Raw genomic sequence first — 26,843 nt, 5'->3', positions numbered from 1 at the left:
TGAACGAAGCAATTCTCGTTTTTTTTTTTTTTTTTTTAAAATTCTTATTAAATCAGTTTAACATCGAAATGATTCATGAACTATTGCTGGCACTGAGTGGATACCCGGGCACGATTTTTACATGGAACAAACGGACAGGTTTGCAGGTAAATGGGAAACGACATCATGCATTAAATTTACAAGCGTCACCGAAAACAGAAGCAGTAAACGCTGTTTTTATTGTTAGGTTCAGGTTACATATTCAGGTTTGATAATCCGACTTATTGTCACCGCAATTTAAATTATTCTAAATTTTTGTACTCTGTTTTGAGGCGCTGCTGCTCACAAGGGACCGTTTGACAATTACAAACTCCCACTGAAACGTGAAATTGTCTAACGACAAGCGTTAGGGGCGTGTGTAAATATTCTGTCCAATACCAATGTAAAGTCTGACTGTGAATTCAGAAAGAACATGAAAAACCCTTTAAAATGACAACAAAATCATGAGATTATCTTATGTATTAAGGAAGTTATGGGCATTTTTGTGCTGGGAATCGAGCTTGTTTTCCTGACCTTAATGAATAGAACAATAGGGCCTTTGTGACCGAGTTGAACTTGTTCCTTTATATTTTTTCGCATAACTTCTTTAATATCCAAGATATATTTTAAAAACGAATAGTTTGGACCATGTGTCATGCTTAGTTATCATGTTAGGGGGTAACATATGTCACATGTCATAGAATCCAATGGATGTTGACATTGTTTGACCTTTACTTTGGAGACCAAACATTCAACACAGTCAGAACTATTCCATTTGTTAATCCTATTAGTTAAACCAATAATTTGCACCATGTTTTACCAAAACTGGAGTAACTTTAACTTTTTGACCCCTGTACAAACTGAAACTGACCTTTGTCACCATTCTTGCTGTTTTTACCCCATAACTCCAGAACATTCAGTTGTAGATAGTCAAAACTATACCTTTTTGGAATCTTTGTGATCAGACACTTAATGTGGTATAGCTTTCAATATGATTGGAACTTTTTTTTTTTTTACCCCTATGCAGTTCTTCAATTGACCCCTACTTGGCCCCTATTGAAAAAACCTAGGGCCTAAAATGAGAAGAAAGCATCTCTGTATACAGCTATCCTGTCCTCCATGTGAGCATGCCGATCATTACGAGAGAGTCTCACACCCAGATATTCAACACTGTCTACCTTATTGAGCTGTGTGTCATTAGCCTAAGTGTCCACGTATGTAGACTTTGGCTCTAAGTAACACTTGTCCAATGTGACGCATTAAGTCTTGGAGGGATTGAGCCTCAATCCTTGTGCTGTGATGTGCAGCCGATCTGCTCTGTGTAAGCCTGATCCCGTCAGATCTCAGAAGCTAAGCAGTGTGGGACCTGGTTAGTACTTGGATGGGAGACCTCTTTGGAACACCAGCGGCTGTGTGTGTTTCTCCAGGTAACACTGGAGTTGCGTCAGGAAGGGCATCCGGCGTAAAACCTGTGCCAAATATCAATGCAGATCTGGCTGTATCCTCTGTGGCGACCCCGGACACAAAAACGGGAGCAGCCAAATTGACAACCTTGTACTGTGATGTGCCTATGACAACAGTCTATCATTCTCTGCAGGCTAGTGACTATCAAGCTTGCTAAGAACACACCATCCACATAGCAGAACACATTGAAGTTCACATCATTAATACATACACCATCACTGGAGTTGTCTAAAGTTAATATTATCTCTCAATAAAGAAGGTTAAATAAGAAGGGGGACGTGAGTCCACCTTGCCTAGTTCCCTTTGATAGTAGAGAAGCTTGAATCTTCGACTGGACTGGGTTGCTTGACGTGAGGACGTTTCGCTTCAAATCGCAGAAGCTTTCTCAGCTAAAATTCTTGCTCTGGTAGTCTGACTTCTGTCTTGACTCTTGTAGAGAAGAATAAACAGAAGCCACAAAAGCTGGAGTTTTAAACCTAACCTGCTATAGAGAGACTGCTATAGAGGGTTTTCAATCACGTGACCGATTTGCTGCAGGACAGGTGCCGTCTCCATTCTGGATTACAAGGAGGCTGGCACGTGATAGAAAAATGGAGAGAATGTATGGTTATTACGATGCTTTAAATCCTTGAGATAAAGCTATTTATTGTCATAGATGTGTAACAGTTGGGTCAGTGGATCCGTATCTTATACCAGATAGTGAATTTAGTGGAAATGTAACGAACTGGCCGACAGTGTCACACTGCGATATTGTGAACTAGGAAGCTGCCAACCAGGTCAGCCTCGCCGGCCTCCTGCAGAGCATCACGGCGGAGCTCTGAAAGCGGAGGTCGTCTTGATTTCTCTCACCAGGCGCTGGAAGAGCAGCTTGCGGATCAGCAGCTCGGTGCTCGAGGACCACAATGTAAATAAGCATCCGTATTGGAAGCGTTCTTGTGTTATCCTCGGCAGTATTTTTATGTATTCTTATATAAATTTATTGCCGAATAAAATTCTGGGAGCAGTGGATTTCTGGTAGCGGCGGATCTCTCTCAGCACCACGGTGCTGTGAGGCTTCTTCACACTGATGTTGAAGCTTCTGCAATTGTTCGCCAAATGCACATAGCGTATCACAGTGGCCACCACGTTGTAATCCAGAATGGCCGCGGGACACAAAATGACGTGACCGATATGTCACATGAAAATCCTCTATAGGCTAGTGACTAAACAATAGCGCTAATTAGCACCTATTGTGCTCTAGTTAGCACCCTCCTAATGACAGGACAGCTGTCCCTCCTAATGATGGGACGGACACCTCTCCTCTTCCCTTTGATACACAAATAGGTTCACTAAGGGTGTGTCCCCTTTATGTGCACGTTGATAGCTTGGCGCCATGCTTCCAGCAACAGCCAGCAGTGATCTGGAACTTCATTCATTGCGTTACAGAATAATATGTTATGTGGTACTGCATCAAAGGCTCTTTCAGTATCCAGAGCAAATGTGTAAACAGTTGAGCCTTGTTTTGTGCAGTACAAGATCACATCATTCATAAGACCGGAAGCCATTTTGGCACTTTGTTGAGATGCCAAACCAAATTGTACATCGTCAAACTCATGGAGTCCTGATTTGTCAAGAATATATAACTCCAGAATCTTTGATGGGATACAGGATCTTGGAATAGGGCGGTAGCTGGCCATATTTGTTGGATCTAATGTGGGCTTCTTTTACTGGAATTGGTCCCAATTAAATTTTAAGTTACTATAACCCAAATTATTCATAGGGTTACATTGAATGTAGTAGTGTACTGGGGCTACATGAATTTGTTAGGTCTGTGAGTATGGCCTGATGCAGCCATGGATCTGCCTTGAGTCTTTGAAGACAGCTGGTCTGTCCATCTCTCTGTCACAGTCAGGTGAAATGTGGGCACTCTGTTGGCTTTTTCTAGGTCTTCATCATTGAAGCGTCTGTGTACTGGAGCATGTCCAAAAAAGTGATTGCCACGTAGCCAAAGTGTCATAGCTGTAGTTCCCTTACAGTGTTTAAGGTACACCTCCTAAAGTGTCTCGCCAAGTAACTGTTCATTTGACACAAAGGATCCTCCAAAGAGACTGAATTCCAAAGACATCCAATTGTCACCTTAGGTCACTGGTTAGCAAGTCTCACAGCCATTCAGTAAGACGAGAAGCACCAGGACCCTAAAGACTTGGATCTTCGCTCTCCTGTCCATCGATGTCATGACTCCATAAGCTCTCCCCAGGCATCTGTCAATCTCAAACACCGAGAAGCCAGAAAAATTAACGTCTCTGCTCTGGGAAAAGCCGTGTCATTCAGCTACTATTAAATCAATGGACAGTTTACTGCCTGAAGGCAGAGGAAACTAATTTGCTTTTTGCTTAGTCTTTGTGTGTAAGAGAGCACACAATATTATTCTGAAACGGGAATTTTCTTTACCCACAGGTGTCACAGGATCTGCCTTTCCTTCACCCAAGTGAGACCAGTATTCTCAGCCGTCTCTGCAAGTTGGGGACAGACTACATGCGCTTTACTGAGTTCATAGAGCAACATACAGGCCATGTACACCAACAAGTGAGTAGGCGTATTATTTGACATCATACATTTCTGTTCTAAATATGACATTTAGGGATACAATCATGACACTCACAATTGGTGTCCTCAGTTCCCAAACGCTTATTGAGTGTTGTTAGAAGGAAAGGTGATGTAACACAGTGGTAAACATACCACTGTCCCAGCTTTTTTGAAACGCGTTGCAGGCATCCATTTCAAAATGAGCAAATATTTACACAAAAACAATACAGTTTATCAGTTTGACCATTAAATATCTTGTCTTTGTGGTGTATTTAATTGAATATAGGTTGAAGAGGATTTGCAAATCATTGTGTTCTGTTTTTATTTACATTTTAAACAATGTCCCAACTTCATTGGAATTGGGTTTTTTATATAAAATAAATATAAATAAAAAGATGCCCTCTCATTGTATTATAGTTAATGTCATGTTAATGAAGTCTGACCTTTGTCATTGATATTCAGACACTGTAGTATTGATGTAGGAGCATATACATTGGTCCCCTACCACAACAAGCTGTTCAGAAAATTAAATTAGAATGCTAAAGCTATTAACACCAAGAAGAACCAACAATTTACTTGCATAATCTGCAGAGCCTGAGTGTTTTATCTGGAGCCAAAGCAAATTGTATTTTTGGAGAATCGGATGTCCAGATCTGTTGCCTCTCTCGGGGAGATGGTATATGTCAAGCATTGGCAACTATGTGCCACGAAGGGGCAGTTTTCTTAGCGACCACTCACCTCAGCTGGTATTGATTCCATCTTATATATGTGATTTCCTTGATGTGTGTGTCTGTGGCAAATGGAGGACTTGAATGTTCACATAAAGCAAATGTCCAAGTATCCCTTGAAAAAGAGATCTTGATCACATTCAGACTAATCTGGTTAAATAAAGGTTAAATAAAAATCAGGTGTCTTCCAACTCCCAGTTGGCAGAGCATACCTGATTTGGTTAGTCACTTATGGATAGAGCAGAGAATCTAGTATCCAGAACTGCTCCAGCACAAAAGTTAATTAAACCTGGGAAACCTAAATGATGGACATGGCTTGTTCTTTAGGAACATCACACAAACCAGCCCAACCATGCTGGACTTCATGGGATCTATCTGCGAGCTTTCTGCACTGGGCTGGACTCCATGCTGCAGCCCTATAGACAGGCTCTGCTGGATCTAGAACAAGAGGTAAGAAACATCAATTACAGTGAGGAAAATAAGTATTTGAACACCCTGTGGTTTTGCAAGTTCTCCCACTTAGAAATCATGGAGGGGTCTGAAATTTTCATCTTAGGTACATGTCCACTGTGAGAGATATAATCAAAAAAAAAAAAAAATATATATATATATATATATATATATATATATATATATATATATATATATATATATATATATATATATATATATATCCGGAAATCAGAATGTATGATTTTTTTAAATAATTTATTTGTATGTTACTGCTGCAAATAAGTATTTGAACACTTATCAACCAGCAAGAATTCTGGCTCACACAGACCTGTTAATTTTTCTTTAAGAAGCCCTCTTATTCTGCACTCTTTACCTGTATTAATTTCACCTGTTTGAACTTGTTACCTGTATAAAAGACACCTGGTCACACACTCAATCAATCACATTCCAACCTGTCCACCATAACTAAGACCAAAGAGCTGTCTAAGGACACCAGGGACAAAACTGTAGACCTGCACCAGGCTGGGATGGACTACAGGACAACAGGCAAGCAGCTTGGTAGAAGACAACAACTGTTATGAATAGTGTGTGAAAACTTGGTCAAGAACTACAGGAAACGTTTGACCTCTGTAATTGCAAACAAAGGCTACTGTACCAAATATTAACATTGATTTTCACAGGTGTTCAAATACTTATTTGCAGCAGTAACATACAAATAAATCGTTAAAAAAAAATCATACATTGTGATTTCCAGAATTTTTTTTTTTAGATTATGTCTCGCACAGTGGACATGCACCTTAGATGAAAATTTCAGACCCCTCCATGATTTCTAAGTGGGAGAACTTGCAAAATCGCAGGGTGTTCAAATACTTTTTTTCCTCACTGTATGTTACAGTTAAACTATGTGGTTGTGAATCACTGAACAGTCAACATTTTTTGTCACATCTTTCAGTTCCTTGGAGATCCACATCTATCCATATCTCATGTGAACTACATGCTGGACCAGGTAAAGTATTACAGAATTTCCCCGGGTGCCTAATGGCGACTTCTGCTCCTACTGGCAATTAGGATGGGTTAAATGCAGTAGACACATTTCATTGTGCAGGGAACATGTTCTTCTGTGCATATGACAATAAAATTCCTTTGAATCCTTGAATTTCACAAAACTATAATATTAAGACTTTTTTAGAGTTCAACTTAAGCCAATAAGAAGTTTCAGTGAAAGACAGTTGTATCTTTGACTCTGTGTCTTTTCTCTTTTAAGTTCCAGTTGTTGTTTCCATCTGTCATGGTGGTGGTGGAGACAATAAAATCACAGAAGGTAAGGATTATTGTGGTGCTACTTCACGTGATGTCATTACACCACTTTTCTTACAACCCTAAACCAGAAAAAGTTGGAATGGTATAGAAAATAGAAAAGGACTGCATTCATATAGCGCTTTTCCATCTGCATCAGAAGCTCAAAGCTCTTTACAGTTATGCCTTACATTCACCCATTCACACATTGATGCTAGAGTGTTGCCATACAAGGCGCTCACTACACACCGGGAGCAACTAGGGGATTAAGGACCTTGCCGAAGAGCCCTTAGTGGTTTTCTGGTCTGGCTGGGGTTTGAACCGAGGATCCACTGGTCTCAAGCCCAACGCTTAACCACTAGACCATCACCTCCCCATTAAAAAAAAAAAGCAGTGATTTTCACTGACAGTTTTTTTTCCTTCATATATTGTTCCAACTTTTTCTGATTTGAAGTTGTACTTTGACTTCTGTTGTACTATCTGTGCACATTATGAACCAAAGATATCTCATGTTTTGTGTTGTCAGCTTTTCATTTTGTGTTACAAAAATTTGTTAAAAAAAAAAAAAAAGGCCATGACTTTAAGAAATGAATTATACACTGAAAGAGAAATGAACTACATTTACTTTAACATGATTTGAAAATGCTATGAGTGCTGCTTGAACAAAATGACAGCATACAACCTGCGTGGCAGAGCTGATGACTTTGTTCCTTGTCTGGTCTTTTGTTGCTTCAGATCCATGGCTGCCAGATCCTGGAGACGGTCTACAAACACAGTTGTGGGGGGCTTCCACCTGTACGCATGGCTTTAGAGAAGTATGTCAATCTACTGTGGTAAAAACTTAACGACAGTTTTTACTACGTCAGAGTAAAAGGAATAATATCATGACTTTCTGTCACATGTTCTGTGGTAATTTGTTTAGCATACCGTAGGTTTTCAACGGTGACAGTTTCTTTGTATGTTGGGGCAGTTGCTCAAACGTTAGTAAACCAGCTTTGTTTAACCCTGAACAGGAACACTGACATTTGAAGCAAAGCTGCTAAGAGACACAGCCAATAAATGCTAAGCATTTGTTCAGAATAAAATAGGAGCTGTCCAGCTGATACTCATAAAAAAATTAGGTAAAAAGAAATTGGATCTGTTGTGGAATAATATGTTCTGTAAAATTTTGGGGCAGAGGTAAAGTGGAGCCAGTTCATTTTGAAAATACATTTTTTACCATCGCAAGATGGGCTGTCTTAGAAATTAGCATATTTTCGTGAGGCTTGTTCAAAAATATTGACGCAAGTCAAGAATAGACATAACACGCGTGGTGGATTGGAATAGACAGATGGCATCACAAAAGTAGTTTTTTAAAATATTTTCCTTTTTCCATTTTAAGATAGGGTGCTTATCATGAAACATCTTAAAAAGTTGTCAAAGCCTAAACAGATATCATTACATTTTGGGGGACATTTGCTGAATGTTGCGAAGCAAGTGCATTTTTCCAAATCTTTTTTTTTTTCAGCTGGGGAGTTTTAGGTCTTGGTTGACATATTTGCTCTGATCAATGTCATTTCACATTATTAGGCGGCTGATTTTAAATAAGGTACTACATTATGTAGTTTATAGTTTAAATAATAGATGCTGTGGGACATAGTGGCCATTGGAGCAGAAAGGGGAACTTTGGTAGATATGGCAGTTTTAAGTAAAAGTAACAGAAGAGCAAGAGATCTTCAAGAAGGACCAGGGGCTGATATAAGAACTATAAAAGATGTGGAAGGTAAAGTCCATAGTGGTCCCAGTGGTAATAGGAGCATTCGGAGCTGTAACCCCAAGCTGGAAGAGTGGATCCAGAAGATTCCAGGTTCAACAGCTGAGCTTGAGGGAGACACACCCCCCTCTGTAATGTTATGTGTTCCTCAATCGTGGGTCTTCCACCAGAAGCCTGGGAGTTTAATGGTTCTGCTTTTATATCTTAGCTATTCAATGGACTGCGCTCTTTGAGACAAAAGAATTCAGATGTTGAAACTGGAATCTTTTGGAGCCACTCTTCCATCTTGGTGGTTACAGCTCCGAATGCTTGTATAACCACTGGGACCATTTTTGAATTTACCTTCCACATCTGTTCCAGTGGTTCCTTCACCCTCCGGCATTTATCAGTTTTTCTTGTGGTCCTTGTTGCTTTCAGCTGGTATTGCTACATCTATCACAACTGTGGTCTTCTTTTTCTTGTCAACCACCACTATATCTGGTTGATTGGCCAGCAGCTACGTGTCTGTGTGGAATTTGAAGTCCCACAGGCCCTTAGTCTAGTTGTTCTCAACCACCTTCAGTGGGTTCTCCCATCCGAACTTGGGGACTTCTAATCCGCAAGTGGTACAGATGTTCCCTGTACACTGTTCTTGGCACTTTGTTGTCTCTCTTAGTGTACGCTGTCCCAGCACATTTGCACAACCTACAGCTATGGTCCCCTCTGCTGTGGTAGACTCCTGCACATCTATCTATCTATACATATATAACCTCTCCCTTCCAAAGACATGCAGGTTAGCTGAATTTGTGGCCCTGAACTGACTGTAGGATAGGCTCCAGGGGTGTCAATGGTACAGTACATATTTGTGTTTAGATGTCATAGTTCGGCATAGGAGCTTTAATCTGAGCAGCACAGAGCTGCCATCAGACACCTTAGAGAACTATGAGCCAGTGTAAATGTGAACATTTTAGGTAAATGTTTATAAATTGATTAAATCTCTTGTCATGATTCACGTCGGGATGAAATTACTGTGCAGCGCATTAAGTGTTTTGGGTTTTTTTCTGTTTATGTTGCAAGACGTGTGGAGCCAGACTCCCTTCAATAATTTGCCTATTTTAAGTTTGTTTTGTTTTTGTGCAAATGACGGCATCTCATAAAACTTCACTCTGTACAGACTTGAAATCATTGTTCGCAGTGTCGCTATTCAACGGCTGTCTCGTCTGTGAAAATTTACATTAATTCATATAAAATGTTAATTTATGGTGTTTTCTGTGTAAACTGGAATGCACACTGACTTAATCCTGAGACAGTGATTCAACACAAATGTGTAGCGGTACATTTTCAGGTTAATGTTTCGTAAGAAAAAGATAAATTAAACAATTCCATTTATGGTTCCAAAGTTTCTGCTTGGAATAATGTGTTCACTCACTTAAACTGCCTGGTTCATGGTTTCCTCTTTTTGCCTCAGAAACACAGCAGACTCGTGTGTGACCACGCCTCCTGCACAGAGCATAGAACTAGTGTGATGCACAGTCTGAGGAAATGAGATGAAATACCAGTAACTTATGGAAAGCACGTGTCTGTCATACTGTGCAATCATACCGTGTATTCTGTGTATCGAACCGTCTTGTGCATACCGTACAGTTCAATACAAATACACACACACATATATAATATCTCAAATAAGTGTGTGTGTGTGTGTGTGTGTGTGTGTGTGTGTAAAATAGCATTGAAAAGTCCTTGAGTCTAGAAAGTAACTTTAGCCATTTTCCTGCAAAGATATCATCATCAAACACATCTGTGCAGTTTCCTGTTGTCTCTTGATCTCAAAGGCTGAGGATCCAAATATATGAATTAATCCATTGATTCAGGTGATTCTTACACCAATGTTATGTTGGGTGCTTTTCCACTCTTTCCAGGATTCTTGCAGTGTGTCATGGTGTGATGTACAAACAGTTAGCAGCTTGGATGCTGCATGGATTACTACTAGACCAAAGCGAGGAGTTTTTCGTAAAACAAGGTCCCAGTGTTGGAGGAGCTGCTGCCAACCAGGAGGAGGAAGAAGAGGACCTGGGACTGGGAGGACTGAGTGGTAAACAGCTCAGAGAACTGCAGGACCTGGTGAGGGCTATAGATATTCAATACACGTCTGACTCTGGACCAGAGTTCCTTGTCTGAGTCTTTGCTCAGTGGTGTGTGCTGTGCTGTTGTGCAGAGGCTGATTGAGGAGGAGAACATGCTTGCTCCGTCTCTTCAGCAGTTCTCCCTGCGGACAGAAATGCTTCCTTCTTACATTCCCATCCGAGTTGCTGAAAAGATCCTGTTTGTAGGAGAGTCTGTCCAGATGTTTGAAAACCACAACCACAGCCCGTCAAGAGCTGGTACTTATTTATACTGTGGTATAGCGAGGATTTATGATCATTATTTCTTCATTATGAGACAGTGTGCATTCTGTTGGCTTCAGGCTCCATACTGAAGCATCAGGAGGACACCTTCGCTGCGGAACTTCACAGACTTAAACAGCAGCCTCTTTTTAGCCTGGTGGATTTTGAAAATCTCATTGACGGCATCAGAAGCACAGTAGCAGAGGTGGGTCATATTATAGTGCCCTACATTATTCATTCAACCAAAGGATGCTTTCTGATTGAAAATTGTGGATATATTTTGTTTTGCAGCATCTTTGGACCTTAATGGTGGAAGAGTCTGACCTACTTGGACAGCTTAAGGTTTGCATTCCACACAACTAATTCCTGAAATAAATTAATATATTTACTCAAATTTTGGGTCATGCTTTAATTTGAGTAGAGTCAATAATGGCTGAGCTGGAGTCCATGGTGGAGGTGTCACAGAGGAGGATGCTGAGGAAGCTACTCAGCATCTTGGACAGCACCTCCCACCCCGTGCAGGCCACACTGACGTCCTGTCAGAGCACCTTCAGCCATAGACTGAGAACACCGAGGTGCACCACAGAATGCCACAGGAGGTCTATCCTACCTGTGGCAATCAAACTGTATAATTCCTCCCCCATCTGCAGGATGAGTACATAACAGAGTTATTCAGAGTAAATTTGTTGTACTTATTGTTTAAAAAAAATTGTTTACTGTTTCTGTACTCTGGCGAAATAATTTCCTTCAGGATAAATAAAGCTGATCTTATCTTATTTGAAGCAAAGTCTGCAAGAAAACCAATTACTGTGTTTTCCAGTGTATAGGTCACTTTTTTAAACTAGTTTGGGAGGTTCTGTGACTTATACACCGGTGTGACTTATTTATTGAAAAATTACACATTCGTTATTAATAATAACTAATAGGGCTATTTATATTGGGCTTTCACAGGACTCAAACCACTAAACAAAATAAACTCCAATAATAAAAGCATAAACACCAATAGTAAAAGTGCACTACAACTGCACAAAAACCCAAAACCGCATTAAATACAATCCAGTATGTTATCCAGTGCATGTACAGTAACAAATAATGTTTGAGATCAATGGTACAAATATTTCATGAGGTGAAAATATTCATTTTTTGTTTTATATAATAGCTAAAATAGATCTTTGTCATTTGATATTTTATTAATTTATAAACAACAGAAAAGGGACTTGAATTTTGGTGCTTAACAGTCCAACACGAATTTTAAATAGGAGTCCAATAGGAGACTTTGTGTAGTTCTTCAGTCCAGCAAAAAAATCACATCAGCTTTTCATCCTAACTGCTCTTCATGCCTCCAGACGGCTTACAGCAGAATGGATTTTTTTGTGTGTGTGTGAGTTAGAAGAATTAGCACTGTCAATAGCTACTTTAAATCATCATCCATCAGCAAAACAAACTCTGCAAGTTTAGCTAAACTGCTCCCCCACTAGTGGACAGGGTTTGCAGCGTGCAATAGTACTAAACGTATGGAGCCAAATTGCACGCTAAATGGAACCAAATCGCATGCTAAATGCAATACAACACAAATGGGATGAATAATCCATGTCACGTGACATACAAAGCATCAATCAAATGAAAAGGATCCACTCAGCTGTTATATAATACCAGACAAAAGTCTGGACACGTGTCCAAATGTTTGTCTGACAGTGTACATTTGTCCATCTTGCTTATTTTTGGAATTTAGAAGTCCTTATGTTATGTTACATATATGCTCTTGTGGACACGTGTGTTGTACCGAGTTTCTGTTTATTGCTAAACTCACCCCCAGGGAAATGCTGTGTTACAAAGTGAATTTAACGTGCAGAAAAATGTACAATTTATGCTCCAGAAGACACAGTATATAGATTTATTTATTTTTCTTGTGGCCTCAAAATGTGTAAGTCTTGTTTTAAATATTTCCCCTTCTTATGCTTTTTTCCCCACTGAGGAGGTTTCTGCTTTAGCATGTTTATTTTTTGGTAATAATTGAAAAGTTATAAACCACTTTTTATTATTAAATATTATTTCAGATAGAAGCTGTGACATGGTGACACTGCCTGAGGTGAAAGTACGCTATAATTAAAAAATTTGCACAGTTTTCTTATGTTTTATGTTCAGTCATCAATTAAAAATTAAAATCAATAAATTAATTGATGAATTCAATGAAGATAATTGTTTCTTGCAACAGTACTCATGTGATACACTGGTGGCCTATTCAGGGTGTATCCAGCCTTTCACCCAATGTTAGCTGTTGTATAGGCTCCAACTCCGCTGTGAGAATTATCGCATATAGAAAATAAATGATTGAGGAAACACAACTCTCCAGGTTATTTTGGTACTGTTGGCCCAGTGCCACACACTGATATAGTGGATTGTAGTTTTTCTGCATGTTTTACTTCAAAATTAAGTAGTTTGAAGAAAATGGAAAGCAGTTGATTGTAGGAACATGACCCACACAGTAGTTGGCCACACACCCTGGGAAGTCACTCCATCCATTAATGTTATGTTCATTTTTTTTTTTAGGTGTCATGTGGTTGCTGGAGTCTGTCTCATCATGCATTGGGTAACAGGTTGGGTACACCATGGATGGGTAGATTAAGAGGTTCATTTGCTTGTTCGTGTTCCTGGACTGCTGTTAAAACAAAAATTTAAAGGGATCGCATTAGAAATCATAACTGTTTTCTGTGCCTGGTACTTTAATTGGAAAGAGGGAAACTTCATAAATGGGCCAACCTGACTGGATGTAAAGTTAAAATAAAAATGTAAGGAACACATTTAAATTGGAAAATGCAAACACAAACAAGTATATGTTGGCAGCTTGTTCTTGAAATTTGAGTGATACTGTGAACTGTATGTGTTGAATTTATGGGTAATTTTTGATCACCAAATTACAATGACAGCAAAATCTGGCCATATTTTTGCTCATTAAAAATTTGCTCTTCTTGTAATTCTGTTTCCATAGAATTGCCCACATTATCACATTTGTTTTTGTATTACTGTTTCACCTTAATGTATATTTTTTGTCAGATTATTAAGGACTTCTACTTACTGGGTCGTGGTGAGCTGTATCAGGTTTTCATTGACCTTGCACAGCACATGCTGAAGACTCCACCAACAGCTGTCACTGAACATGGTAAATTTGTCAGACTGAGTGATCCTATAACTGAAGTAGGCTGAAGTAGTACTCTGATAGAAAACTATTCTTAAGAAACCCAACCTAGATCCAGATCCACTAGCTGATTATACACCAGTGTCAGATCTATCATTCTGCTCAAAAATTCTTGGAAAAAGTACTTTCACTGTAGCTTGTGGCTTATTCTGCTGTTAACGATCTCTATTGCCACTGCTGTCCACATTTAGAAGTTATCACTCCACGAAGACAGCACTTACTAAAGTGGTGAATGATCTTTTGCTGGTGATGAACTCAAATACCGTCCCAATGCTCCAGCTGGACCTTAGTACAGCATTTGATACGGTTGATCATCTTATGTTGTTGGATAGACTTGAAAATTGTTTTGGTATTACTGGTCAGGTTCTCTCATGGTGGATATCATATGTATCAAACAGATCTCAGTGTGTCTTGTATAACAATATTACTTTGAAACTGGCCCTGGTAAAATGTGTGGTACTGCAGGGCCCTCTGCTATTCTCGCTTCATATAGCACATCTTGGGCAAATACTATTACTTTCAAATTCAGACAAGACTGAGATGATAGTCATTGGTCTCACTAGACACAGATATCAGTTTGATCAGCTGACTTTAACACGGGATGCATGGGTCTTTTAATCATAATAATGAAGTAAAAAAAAAATCCTTGGGACAACCTTTGATCCTACACTGTCCTTTTGATCTACACATTAGAGACATTTCAAAGAATGCTTTCTTTCATTTGTGTAGTATCATGACAATTTCACCTATTCAGTCTATGGTGCTAATGAGTAAACCGTCATAAACTGTGAGTGAACTGTGCGCGGCTGTGTGCCAGTGTGCAAAGAAAATTTTGAAATGTTCAAAATTTGTGGCACATAAATTTCATGCCACTTGCGTGAACTACCCGTGAACATTGTGCAACCTATTCGCAAACACTGCGTGTCATTGTGCACAGAGCCTCGCACAGTTTACAACACTTTATGATGATTTTGCTCATTGGCTGACACACAAGATTCCATGCCAGTGTGGGGATCAAATTCGTACAAGAGCCAGGGTGGTTTTTCAAATGTACCATGTAATGACACGCATTGGGATGATGAATTGTACGGCATTGCAGAGCCAAAATTCATGCAAGTGTCAAGGTGGCTTTAGTCTTGCGCATCCGGCCCATCTTCTTTTTTTTTAACTCCGCCCATTAAAAACTGAAGAAAAGTAATCCAGTCTATTTTATGTTAAATGCAAGTATCTTCCAAAGAAGCCACTCTTAATTTATTTAAATCTGCAAAGGCTGCAATAGTTCCTGGGCGAAGGAGATCGGATGTCATCATTTCATCTTTTTTCATCATCAGCGCAGTTGGACAAAGGCTGTAATAATGGCCGTTATTATTATAATAGATGTCTGTCCATCTGTGTGTCTGCGGCAGTATCTTCAAAATGCAAATAGGAATTTAAATCAAACTTTATGAATGAAATTGGTAGACTGTTCTTTCGCAACCCAGGTCATATCAAGGTCAGTGGTGAAATCAGAGGCTTTTGTCTGTTTTCAGTGACATCTTAAAAATGCAGAAGGCAGTTTTTGTTAAATTTGGTGGATAAACATAGTGCACAACGTCAAGAGATGAATTTCAAGTTTCCCTTTTCTATAGTGAAATTGTGAGCAATATGAAAGCATCTATGAAAATAAGAACTGATGTCGAACTGTTTGACACATTTCAGTACCATGTTAGAGTCCAGATTGTTAAAATGTTTCTTACCAACACTATTTACATTCTTGAATCCTGACTTTTAATTTTCCACAGATGTGAACGTGGCCTTTCAACAGGCAGCTCACAAAGTGCTGCTGGATGACGACAACCTCCTGCCTCTGCTGCATCTCACTATAGACTACCAAGGCAAAGATGGCAAAGGTACGGTGCTGTTTGAACCTCACCATGGAATGAAGTTCAGCATGTTACTATTGTTAAAAGAAAAAACCCTTAATGTTCAACAAAACTGCTGATGGATGAGAGCTGCTTATTAATCCTTTATACTTCAAAAGCGCAATGATCACCTTTACATTTCTCCAAATATTAATTCATCGTATCCCTCACAATAAAAATTGTCCGCCCGTCCGTCTGTCCATGAGTTTGTAAGAGCAACTCCTCCTCAAGCGGTGGGGTTCAGTGAAACAGTGATAGCACACCGTGTGAAGGTAGAATATTTCTCATATTGTTTTCAGTCTGATCCCCCGCCCCCTCTCCACCCCAAGGGGGGGAAAATTTAAATTTTGTGTCTAATTAAGGCATCACATAATAGTGACCTCCATAAACTCCATTCCTGTTGAAACTGTGACTCAATTGTGAGTGTAATGAGAAAATCTACATGAATATTACACAAGGATACACATGGAGACATTCAGCAGTTTTGTCATTGTTGAAGTCTGTTTTTAATTATAGGCCCTGGTGCATTTGTGGGACAAATAATGTACTTTATTGGCCATTTGTACTCGCACATAAGGTTTGGATACATTGTAAATAAATATAAAAGTATAAAGGTGTAACAATATAAAAAGGATACCTGGTGCACAAATGAACAAAAGCCTGAAGGGCAAAAAAAAAAAAAAAAAAAAAAAAAAGGGAAGTGGAGCAGCTATCAGAAAGTTACACATTTTGGTTTCTGACTTTGTGCATTTTTTTGGGGGGGGGGGGGGGGGCAGTGTTGGCTGAGGCAAGTGACCATCACTCTCAGATACAGTGACTCTAGGGGATCGCGTCAAAGAAATGGCTTCTAACCGCATTAAAAACCTTTAAACCATGTAGACGGCATTCAGAGAGGGCCTAACTCTGCCAGGACACACATAATCTGGAAATATGTTCCGAGTTTGTTCCAAATTCAAAATAAAATCCCTCTCACAATTTTTTGAGTTAAATGTTAGGTGCCGAACATTCTTCTGGATCTCAGTTCCAGAATATATTCCGGTGTCGCAGACCGAACAGTCCCCCCTAAAAACTGATCCACCCTGCCTTCACTGTGCATGCATCATTTCAGAGCTTAGCCGCTCATCTGAAACAGAGTCTCTTCATCCAAAGCGATCAAATGGATTAATGGGATTGTTAAGCATCAGATGACAAGGTAAAACCTCTTAAATCATTCTGAAGTCAGTTTTAAGTAGCAACGAGGCCGTTTTAAGCAGAAATGAGGTGATACTACTGTGACGCTTTGAAAATGACCGACGAGCAGTGAAGGCATCAGCTAGCAGTGCATGTAGACGCAGCGCTCTGATCACTTCATCTGTCTTTTCTGATGAAATAATGCTGAATTTAGGTGTAAATTATTGTTGTACAAAAGCTTCAGATATGTGTCGCTGAGATAGATGATGACTGGAGGGCAGTTTGAAACAGAAACGAGGTGATAATCTGTGAACTGCAGCCAATGACGCATGCGCAGTGAAGGTGGGGCAGACCGATTTTTAGGGGGGACCGTTCAGTTAGGACTCCGGCTCACCTTTTTGAGTTGAGTTACTTATTTCCTGGAACATTGTTTATCTGCTCATTAAATTTAATTAAAATTTGTTTATTACTTTTTGCGTTATCCTGCGAACAGACAAATGCCAGTGTAAATAGTACGCCCATGGGGGAGGTAACTAGGGCGCTACCTCCTGAATGAGAAAACCACCTAATAGTTTGCTAATATTCATACAACAAAAATGACAAAGCAACAGTTATGCATCTTTGTGGATGCTTTTGTGATGGAAAAAATACTTTGTTTTCAAGCAGACAATCACTGTGCTGTCTCCTAACGCAGACACTTTGTAGCTTTAATGTTCCAGTATCCTCCAAAGAATTCATGAAAGAAAATGCTCAGAGACTATAAACTGTGATTAAAGTGTCCAACAAGTTTGTCGTCACTGTCACATCATGACTAACTGGGTCATGTGGTGAAGTGCGGTGAAGATGAATCTGATTAGGAATGCTCCATGATGAACACAAAATCACAAATACTTTGGTCAATATTACCATCACAGTTATTTAACATGAGTAAAGTTTGCAAATGTCATGCTTTTATTGAACTTTTAAAAACATGTTTCTTTATAAGTGGATTTCCTGGAAAAAATAACAACAAAAAAAATAAAATAAAAGGAGATTAATGTATATAATAATAAAGCATAAATGTTTCTTTTAAACATATAAGATAAATGTATCATAAAAATGCATTAAATAAAAGCAAAATAGTCAATTACTTTGTTGTGCATTACAACTGAAAACTACTGAATATATTTTCAGTATATAAAATAGTATATAATAATAATAATAGCTATGGTGAACTTTATTGGTGCACTGAATTTATGACAAAAGGCAAAACAAGAGCATCATTGTGAATTTCAGTGAAGCTTGATTAATAATTTTAGTTAAATTATCTTGTTTTCATAATCATTGAAAGCCAAAATCATAACAGAAAATAGAACTGGATTAATCCTCCAGCTTTAGTTCTTCTCACCGTCATTAAGTGTGTAAGTCTACATCGTCTCATGGTTTAATGTGTTTTCAGAGGCGACAGGTTCCAGAGATGGAGCCACTCCTCCACAAGACACATCCCCTCGTGAAGTCCCGCCTACTGGCTGGGCAGCTCTGGGCCTCGCCTACAAGGCCCAGTGGCCGCTGCACATCCTCTTCACTCCTGCCGTCCTGGAGAAGTACATTGTTGTTTGTTTTGCGGTTGAGTTTGTACTTGCAGGGTGACAGTGCTGGTTACTCTGGCTTTTTCTCTGTGGTCAGGTACAACGTTGTGTTCAGATACTTGCTGAGTGTGCGGCGGGTTCAGTCAGAGCTGCAGCACTGCTGGGCTCTGCAGATGCAGAGGAAATACCTTAAATCCAGCCAGACAGATACCGTTAAATGGAGGTTACGCAACCACATGGCTTTTCTGGTTGACAACCTGCAGTACTACTTACAGGTAACCATCGGGGGTGTGGCGTGATTGCAATTGGGACACCACCACCAGTGATTCATGTGCTAACACTTCATCCCTTAATCAGGTCAGGTCAGGTTTAGGAGTATGTGTTGGTGCTGGCCACACCATGGAACCACATGACAACCACCCAAATAGTCTACATGGGTGGTTGTCATCAAGGACCCAATGTATTCCATGGTGCCATCCAGGACTGGTCGTCTGAGACAACTGGTCTATCCCTACCTCTCAAAAGTAATCTATCTACCACAGCCTTATCCATCTCCAACCACTGGTGTCCTCAACTCATAGGTACCTACATGCTGGAGCATGCTCAGAGACATGCTCCACGTGGCCACACCGCACACCGCATGCCATTTGTGTTTGCTTGGTCACACACATCGTGGGGTACTTAGAAAATGTGGGGGCATTCACACAGCCAGCACAAAAGTGGTCGCTTGCTCTCTATTTTTATGCTGGGAGCACGAATGGGCCCCGCCTTTTCTAAGTGCCTCGCGAATGGTGTTGGATGTTTGTGGGTGGCACCTGGACCTCTGCCAAAGTGGGGTCGAATGGGCAGTCGCATGGCAATTCAACAGACGTTCGGCTGCTGGTGTGAAGGCTGCCTCGATCGCATCATTCCGCACAATTTGACATGGCGATGATTTCGTGCAGCTCCTCGTCCGCGGCATGATTAGTCCGACCTGCATACATCATGCCGTGTGAATGCTGCGAACACGATCAGATGGTGCCCGCCATTCGAATGGGTTTCCCGGCACGAACGGCACACAAATATAGAGTGCAATGTACTATGCCCAAATGGATGTGGCGACTGCTGTACAGGCGTTTCATGTGCGGCTCTGATTTTCCACGAGTGCCATTTGAACACCACCTTCGTGCGCCATTCTGCCTCAATCATGTTATATGTGAAGGGGCCATAATGTGTGTTTTGATCATCGAAGGAAACAAACTGGACATCGTTGGACTTGAACTCGGGCTCTAGCTGTGAGGCCAGAGTGCTAACCAGTGTGGAAAAAAAGTTGAGGATGTTAGGGTAAATTTTTAAACCTTATCCTGGTAAAAATATATATAACAAATTACCACCAGATTGGTGAGATTTTTTACTTGCCCTGGTCTGTCCATGACTGATGCAGAGACAGTCTCATCTAAAATGGATTATTACTGTGTCTTATTTTCTGATCTGCAACGTCTTTGTAACAAAGGTTTACAAATGACTGAAAATGGTGCAGCCAGAGTTCTGACCAAGAGGAGGAAATTCATATTACTCCAGGGTTGGCCTCACGTCTTTCGCTTCCTTGTGCATGACGTCAGAAGTTGTTTTGGGTGCATAAATGACTGAAAGGTCGAGCACTGTCTTGATATATAATTTATATTCTTTAACGGTGTGTGAAGCCGGTGTGACATGAGTGAGTTTGGCCTGTACAAACAGAATTGAAATAAGTCTACAAACATGCATAAATATATCTCCTATTGCAGAAACTCTGTTTGCACTTTGCCTTTTATTGGGTTCAGTAGTTTACATAAAAACCCCTTCACACCGGCGCAAAAGACATTCCGAAGACAAGCCAAACATGTATGTGGGGAAAAAATAAAACCATCATGTTGATGTATCAGTGCAATACAGCAAGAATGACTGATGTGCTTTTGAAATATGACTGAATGTTAACTTTTCTACGGTCTCTCTCCAGGTGGATGTGCTGGAGTCTCAGTTTTCTCAGATGCTTCAGCAGATTAACTCCACCAGAGACTTTGAAAGCATCAGACTAGCCCATGACCATTTCCTCAGCAACCTGCTCGCACAGTCCTTCATACTTTTGAAGCCGGTATCGAACCACCCATCTGAATTTTCTGTCCGTACGTGCACCTGTCTTTATGAAATGTTTCCGTCCTCAGGTGTTCCACTGTCTGAACGAGATCCTGGAGCTGTGCCACAACTTCTGCTCGCTGGTCAGTCAGAGCATGGCCTCACTGGATGAAAGGGGAAACAGCTCAGCTGGATATTCTGGTCAAGGTGGGCTCAAGTTTCGGTTTTAGCTCTTCATAATGGCTCTTTGTAAACTAATGTTAAAACATGAGAATATTCTTTGACAAGTGGTTAATGTATTAATTTCAGGGGTTCAGCCGCCAGTCCCTTCTTGCTATTCAAAATCCCTTTCAAGTGTGAAGAACCATCAGATAACTCTGATCTGGCTCAATTGTTACTGCGCCTGGACTACAACAAGTACTACAACCCAGTCCTGGAGGCACCCTGGGCAGGTAGGGCACCCAACAAATGATTGGAAGTCCTTGTTGATTTTTGTCGTGACAGGACATTTGAAAATGTGAACTACTCCAATTGGCATCTGGTCCTCATTTACTCCTCTTTCAGGTACCCCCAAACAAAACATTGGACATTTTTTGCATGCACTTTCAAACAGGCAACAGCCTCAACAAGCATTAAACAATGCAAAAATCTCAAAACAGTATACACATAAAAACACAGCTGAAAATATGGTGCAGTATTGATTTATCAAAATCAATCAAATCATTTTATTTATATAGCGCCAAATCACAACAAACAGTCGCCCCAAGTGCTTTATATTGTAAGGCAAAAGCCAAACAATAATTACAGAAAAATCCCAACGGTCAAAAACGACCCCCTATGAGCAAGCACTTGGCGACAGTGGGAAGGAAAAACTCCCTTTTAACAGGAAGAACCTCCAGCAGAACCAGGCCCCGGGAGGGCAGTCTTCTGCTGGACTGGTTGGGGCTGAGGGGAGAGAATCAGGAAAAAGACATGCTGTGGAAGACAGCAGAGATCATCACTAATGATAAATGCAGAGTGGTGCATACAGAGCAAAAAGAGAAAGAAACACCTCAGTGCATCATGGGAACCCCCCAGCAGTCTAAGTCTATAGCAGCATAACTAAGGGATGGTTCAGGGTCACCTGATCCAGCCCTAACTATAAGCTTTAACAAAAAGGAAAGTTTTAAGCCTAATCTTAAAAGTAGAGAGGGTGTCTGTCTCCCTGATCCGAATTGGGAGCGGGTTCCACAGGAGAGGAGCCTGAAAGCTGAAGGCTCTGCCTCCCATTCTACTCTTAAAAACCCTAGGAACTACAAGTAAGCCTGCAGTCTGAGAGCAAAGCACTCTATTGGGGTGATATGGTACTATGAGGTCCCTAAGATAAGATGGGACCTGATAATTCAAAACCTTATAAGTAAGAAGAAGAATTTTAAATTCTATTCTAGAATTAACAGGAAGCCAATGAAGAGAGGCCAATATGGGTGAAATATGCTCTCTCCTTCTAGTCCCCATCAGTACTCTAGCTGCAGCATTTTGAATTAACTGAAGGCTTTTCAGGGAACTTTTAGAACAACCTGATAATAATGAATTACAATAGTCCAGCCTAGAGGAGATAAATGCATAAATTAGTTTTTCAGCATCACTCTGAGACAAGACCTTTCTAATTTTAGAGATATTGCGCAAATGCAAAAAAGCAGTCCTACATATTTGCTTAATATGCGCATTGAAGGACATATCCTCATCAAAAATGACTCCAAGATTTCTCACAGTATTACTAGAGGTCAGGGTAATGCCATCCAGAGTAAGGATCTGGTTAGACACCATGTTTCTAAGATTTGTGGGGCCAAGTACAATAACTTCAGTTTTATCTTAATTTAAAAGCAGGAAATTAGAGGTCATCCATGTCTTTATGTCTGTAAGACATTCCTGCAGTTTAACTAATTGGTGTGTGTCCTCTGGCTTCATGGATTGATAAAGCTGGGTATCATCTGCGTAACAATGAAAATTTAAGCAATGCTTTCTAATAATGCTGCCTAAGGGAAGCATGTATAAAGTGAATAAAATTGGTCCTAGCACAGAACCTTGTGGAACTCCATAATTAACCTTAGTCTCTGAAGAAGACTCCCCATTTACATGAACAAATTGTAATCTATTAGATAAATATGATTCAAACCACCACAGCGCAGTGCCTTTAATACCTATGGCATGCTCTAATCTCTGTAATAAAATTTATGGTCAACAGTATCAAAAGCAGCACTGAGGTCTAACAGGACAAGCACAGAGATGAGTCCACTGTCTGAGGCCATAAGAAGATCATTTGTAACCTTCACTAATGCTGTTTCTGTACTATGATGAATTCTAAAACCTGACTGAAACTCTTCAAATAGACCATTCCTCTGCAGATGATCAGTTAGCTGTTTACAACTACCCTTTCAAGAATTTTTGAGAGAAAGGAAGGTTGGAGATTGGCCTATAATTAGCTAAGATAGCTGGTCAAGTGATGGCTTTTTAAGTAATGGTTTAATTACTGCCACCTTAAAAGCCTGTGGTACATAGCCAACTAATAAAGATAGATTGATCATATTTAAGATCGAAGCATTAATTAATGGTAGGGCTTCCTTGAGCAGCCTGGTAGGAATGGGGTCTAATAGACATGTTGATGGTTTGGAGGCAGTAACTAATGAAAATAACTCAGAACAATCAGAGAGAAAGAGTCTAACCAAATACCAGCATTACTGAAAGCAGCCAAAGATAACGATATGTCTTTGGGATGGTTATGAGTAATTTTTTCTCTAATAGTTAAAATTTATTAGCAAAGAAAGTCATGAAGTCATGATTTATACATAAGGCACATAAGTCATGATTTATGTGCATTCATGGTGCCAAAAATGTGTGTTAGAGGTTAAAGCTGCTGAATATCTAATATGTAGAAAAAAATGGTTGAAGTGTGAGTCCACTCAAGCTTTTAAAAGTACAGAATGTCTATACTTTTAAGTGTCCTCCAGTCAAGTGGACCATCATCTGCAAATGTCTATGTAGGCAGTACAACAATGAAGAAACTCTGGTAAATTGTTTAGTTTGCTTCAAACTAAAAAAAAAAAAAAAAAAAAAATTAAGTTTCTTTAACCATCAAGCAACCAAGCTATTTTAGCGACTGTTATGGCCGAGTTGGGTTATTTATGACCCCATTGACTTCATATTGGAATACATCTATATAAATGATTGTTTTAGGGTTCTTAGTATTTGTCAGTCATCCTTTTCATCCTCACTCTGGGCATCAAGAATCAGTCTTGGTGCTTTGCAGCTGTACATCTTGCTATTCGAGGTCTGTTGGCTGTGCTTTTCTGCAAAACAGTAAAATATAATGATGAGAGTTGGCAAATTATAATACAACCCCAATTCCAATGAAGGTGGGGCATTGTGTGAAAAATAAAGTAGAATACAATGATTTGCAAATCCTCTTCAACCTATATTCAGTTGAATACATCACAAAGACAAGATATTTAATGTTCAAACTGATAAACTTTGTTTTTGTGCAAATATTTCCTCATTTTGAAGTGGATGCCTGCAACACGTTTCAAAAAAGCTGGCACAGTGGTATGTTTACCACTGTGTTACATCACCTTTCCTTCTCACAATACTCAATAAGGGTTTGGGAACTGAGGACACGAACTGTGTCAGTCATGATTGGGTATAAAAGGAGCATCCCCAAAAGGCTCAGCCTTTCACAAGCAATGACGAGGCAAGGATCACCACTTTGTGAACAACTGCATGAAAAAAATAGTGCAACAGTTTAAGAACAGTGTTTCTCAACGTTCAAATGCAAGGAATTTAGGGATTCCATCATCTACAGTCCATAATATAATCAGAAGATTCAGTGAATCTGGAGAACTTTCTACACGTAAGCGGCAAGGCCGAAAACCAACATTGAATGCCTGTGACCTACGATCCCGCAGGTGGCACTGCATTAAAAACCAACATCAGTGTGTAAAGGATCTTATCACGTGGGCTCAGGAACACTTCAGAAAACCATTGTCAGTTAACACAGTTCGTCGCTACATCTACAAGTGCAACTTAAAACTCTACCATGCAAAGCGAAAGCCATAGATTAACAACATCCAGAAATGGTGCCACCTTTTCTGGGCCCAAGCTCATTTGAAATGGACAGACGCAAAGTTGAAAAGTGTGCTGTGGTCTGATGAGTCCACATGTCAAATTGTTTTTGGAAATCATGGACGTCGTGTCCCCCGGACAAAAGAGGAAAAAGACCATCCAGATTGTTACCAGAGCAAAGTTCAAAAGCCAGCATCTGTGATGGTATGGGGTGTGTTCGTGCCCATGGCATGGGCAACTCTGTGATGGCACATCAATGCTGAAAGGTACATCCAGATTTTAGAGCAACACATGCTGCCATCCAAGCAACGTCTTTTTCAGGGATGTCCCTGCTTATTTCAGCAAGGAAATGCCAAGCCACATTCTGCACGTGTTGCAACAGCGTGGCTTCGTAGTAAAAGAGTGTGGGTACTAGACTGGCCTGCGTGCAGTCCAGACCTGTTGCCCATTGAAAATGTGTGGCGCATTATGAAGCGCAAAATATGACAACGGAGACCCCAGACTGTTGAACAAATGAAGTCGTAGATCAAGCAAGAATGGGAAAGAATTCCACCTACACTGTTTCAACAATTAGTGTCCTCAGTTCCCAAACGCTTATTGAGTGTCGTTAGAAGGAAATGTTAACAGTGGTAAACATACCACTGTCCCAGCTTTTTTTGAAACGTGTTGCAGGCATCCATTTCAAAATGAGCAAATATTTGCACAAAAAAAAAAGTTTATCAGTTTAAACATTACCTATTTTGCCTTTGTGTTGTATTCAATTGAATACAGGTTGAAGAGGATTTGCAAATCATTGTCTTCTGTTTATATTTACATTTTAGACAACATTCCAACTTCATTGGAATTGGGGTTGTACCATCTGAAGCTATAATGTTGAAAAGCTCAGATCTTCTCTGGTTCACTTATGACCTTGCATAAGTTTGGATTATACTTGCCACAGATCGGCCGATCCTTGTAAAATTCTGTGAACAAATGCAGGACAAATACATTGACAAATTCATGGTAGGAAACCTTTTCTGATTAAAATTAGAAAAATGGTGCACAAAAATATATGCTCGGGGTCAGATGGCCCCACTCTGTCACTTGAGGGTTAATGTAATAAGAAAAATACTTTGTGTAATATTTTTGTTAGGTTACAAATGTTTGGACATTGTAGCTTCAATTTTCTGTTGACTCAGTGTTGGGGGGGGGGGGGGGTAACGTCTGCGTGTACAGTACTGTATAAGGTATTCAGAGTTGTTGAAGGCCAGCGTGACACACTTCATGAGCAAAATATTTGAATTAAGGGGCCATTTGTGTCAAGTTATAGCCTCATCATTCCAGTGCCCTGAAAAATAATCATAAGCTAACTGAAACCTAATTAGCACCTGTGCCAATTTCAACAGACAGTGGGCTGTCGTTATCACACTACTAAAAGTGACATTTTGTGTCAGACACTGACATGAAACGATAAACATTTATTGTCTGAAGGTGGCTGCGGTCTGAGGAACCTGTTTTAAATTTAACAGTTTCATTTTTATAAGACTTTAAACAGCTGTAAGTTTTGAATTGTGTAGTTTTAGAATTATAGTGTTAAAGGATGTATTTGACTTAAAAAGATGAAAATGTTTGACAAGTACGAGTCTTTAAAAACTTTCATGTTGCTTATGAAGGTTTGAATTTCATGTCATTATGACACCATTAAGCTAAAATGAATGTTTCTCCTCAGCTTTTAGGACTTTGTGAAGAAGATGGACAGAAACAGTGACTGGTCGTACACATCATCTCATCAGGCTTTTCTTCCTTTGTCAGGTTATTACCCGTGTTACATCCCTGTTGTAACACTGTGATCATTTGTGTATAAACTGTATGTAGTGCTGTTTTCTACACAGGAAATAAATGAATCCCATTAAAATGAGACAAGGTCACAGTTTAATATTCCATAAAAACAGACAAAATTATATACAGCGGAGGCATGCAACAGAAGAAATGCTGAACACTAATGATGAGTCGGATTATGAGGAGTAGTCATGGTGATACTGCGGCTTGCTGTGGAAACCCAAACGCTCCCCACAGATCACGCTCTGGATGAGCCATTCAGGAGACACCAGCGGCATGTCCTGTGAGGTCACACTGTCCTTAACCAATGGTGGGCAGGCGCGGTCAGTTACCACAATGTCGTACTTGCCAGCAGGAATGT

General features: G+C 40.0%; 2 protein-coding genes across 2 annotated transcripts in view; one reads left to right on the top strand and one right to left on the bottom strand.

Moving 5' to 3' along the window:
- On the top strand, positions 1–26,730 carry tubgcp4 (tubulin, gamma complex associated protein 4). Its single transcript, XM_034194151.1, has 18 exons — positions 1–146; positions 3,919–4,047; positions 5,103–5,225; positions 6,181–6,234; positions 6,493–6,549; positions 7,260–7,339; positions 10,176–10,377; positions 10,472–10,637; positions 10,721–10,845; positions 10,932–10,982; positions 13,695–13,800; positions 15,618–15,725; positions 18,346–18,490; positions 18,573–18,750; positions 20,454–20,588; positions 20,659–20,776; positions 20,879–21,021; positions 26,373–26,730. The coding sequence occupies exons 1-18, from the start codon at positions 69–71 to the stop codon at positions 26,409–26,411; spliced, it is 2,037 nt and encodes a 678-aa protein (XP_034050042.1). The 5' UTR covers positions 1–68; the 3' UTR covers positions 26,412–26,730.
- Positions 26,553–26,843, bottom strand: part of tp53bp1 (tumor protein p53 binding protein, 1) — an 83,216-nt gene continuing 82,925 nt past the window's right edge. The window contains 1 exon segment of the mRNA XM_034194143.1: positions 26,553–26,843. Within this exon segment, the coding sequence (XP_034050034.1) occupies positions 26,659–26,843 (185 nt within the window). The 3' untranslated portion in view covers positions 26,553–26,658.

Source organism: Thalassophryne amazonica, chromosome 2, assembly GCF_902500255.1.
Source record: "Thalassophryne amazonica chromosome 2, fThaAma1.1, whole genome shotgun sequence".
NCBI lineage: Eukaryota > Metazoa > Chordata > Actinopteri > Batrachoidiformes > Batrachoididae > Thalassophryne > Thalassophryne amazonica.
The sequence above is the reverse complement of the archived record's forward strand: the minus strand, read 5'-3'. Positions and strand labels throughout refer to the sequence as shown.

What these genes read in the sequence shown, in the direction of transcription:
- tubgcp4 (XM_034194151.1), top strand. Translation starts at nt 69, where the DNA reads ATGATTCATGAACTATTGCTGGCACTGAGTGGATACCCGGGCACGATT. An exon ending in ACCTACTTGGACAGCTTAAG is followed by an intron (nt 10,983 to 13,694) that starts GTTTGCATTCCA and finishes ATTTTTTGTCAG; the next exon opens with ATTATTAAGGACTTCTACTT. An exon ending in ACTCCTGCCGTCCTGGAGAA is followed by an intron (nt 18,491 to 18,572) that starts GTACATTGTTGT and finishes CTCTGTGGTCAG; the next exon opens with GTACAACGTTGTGTTCAGAT.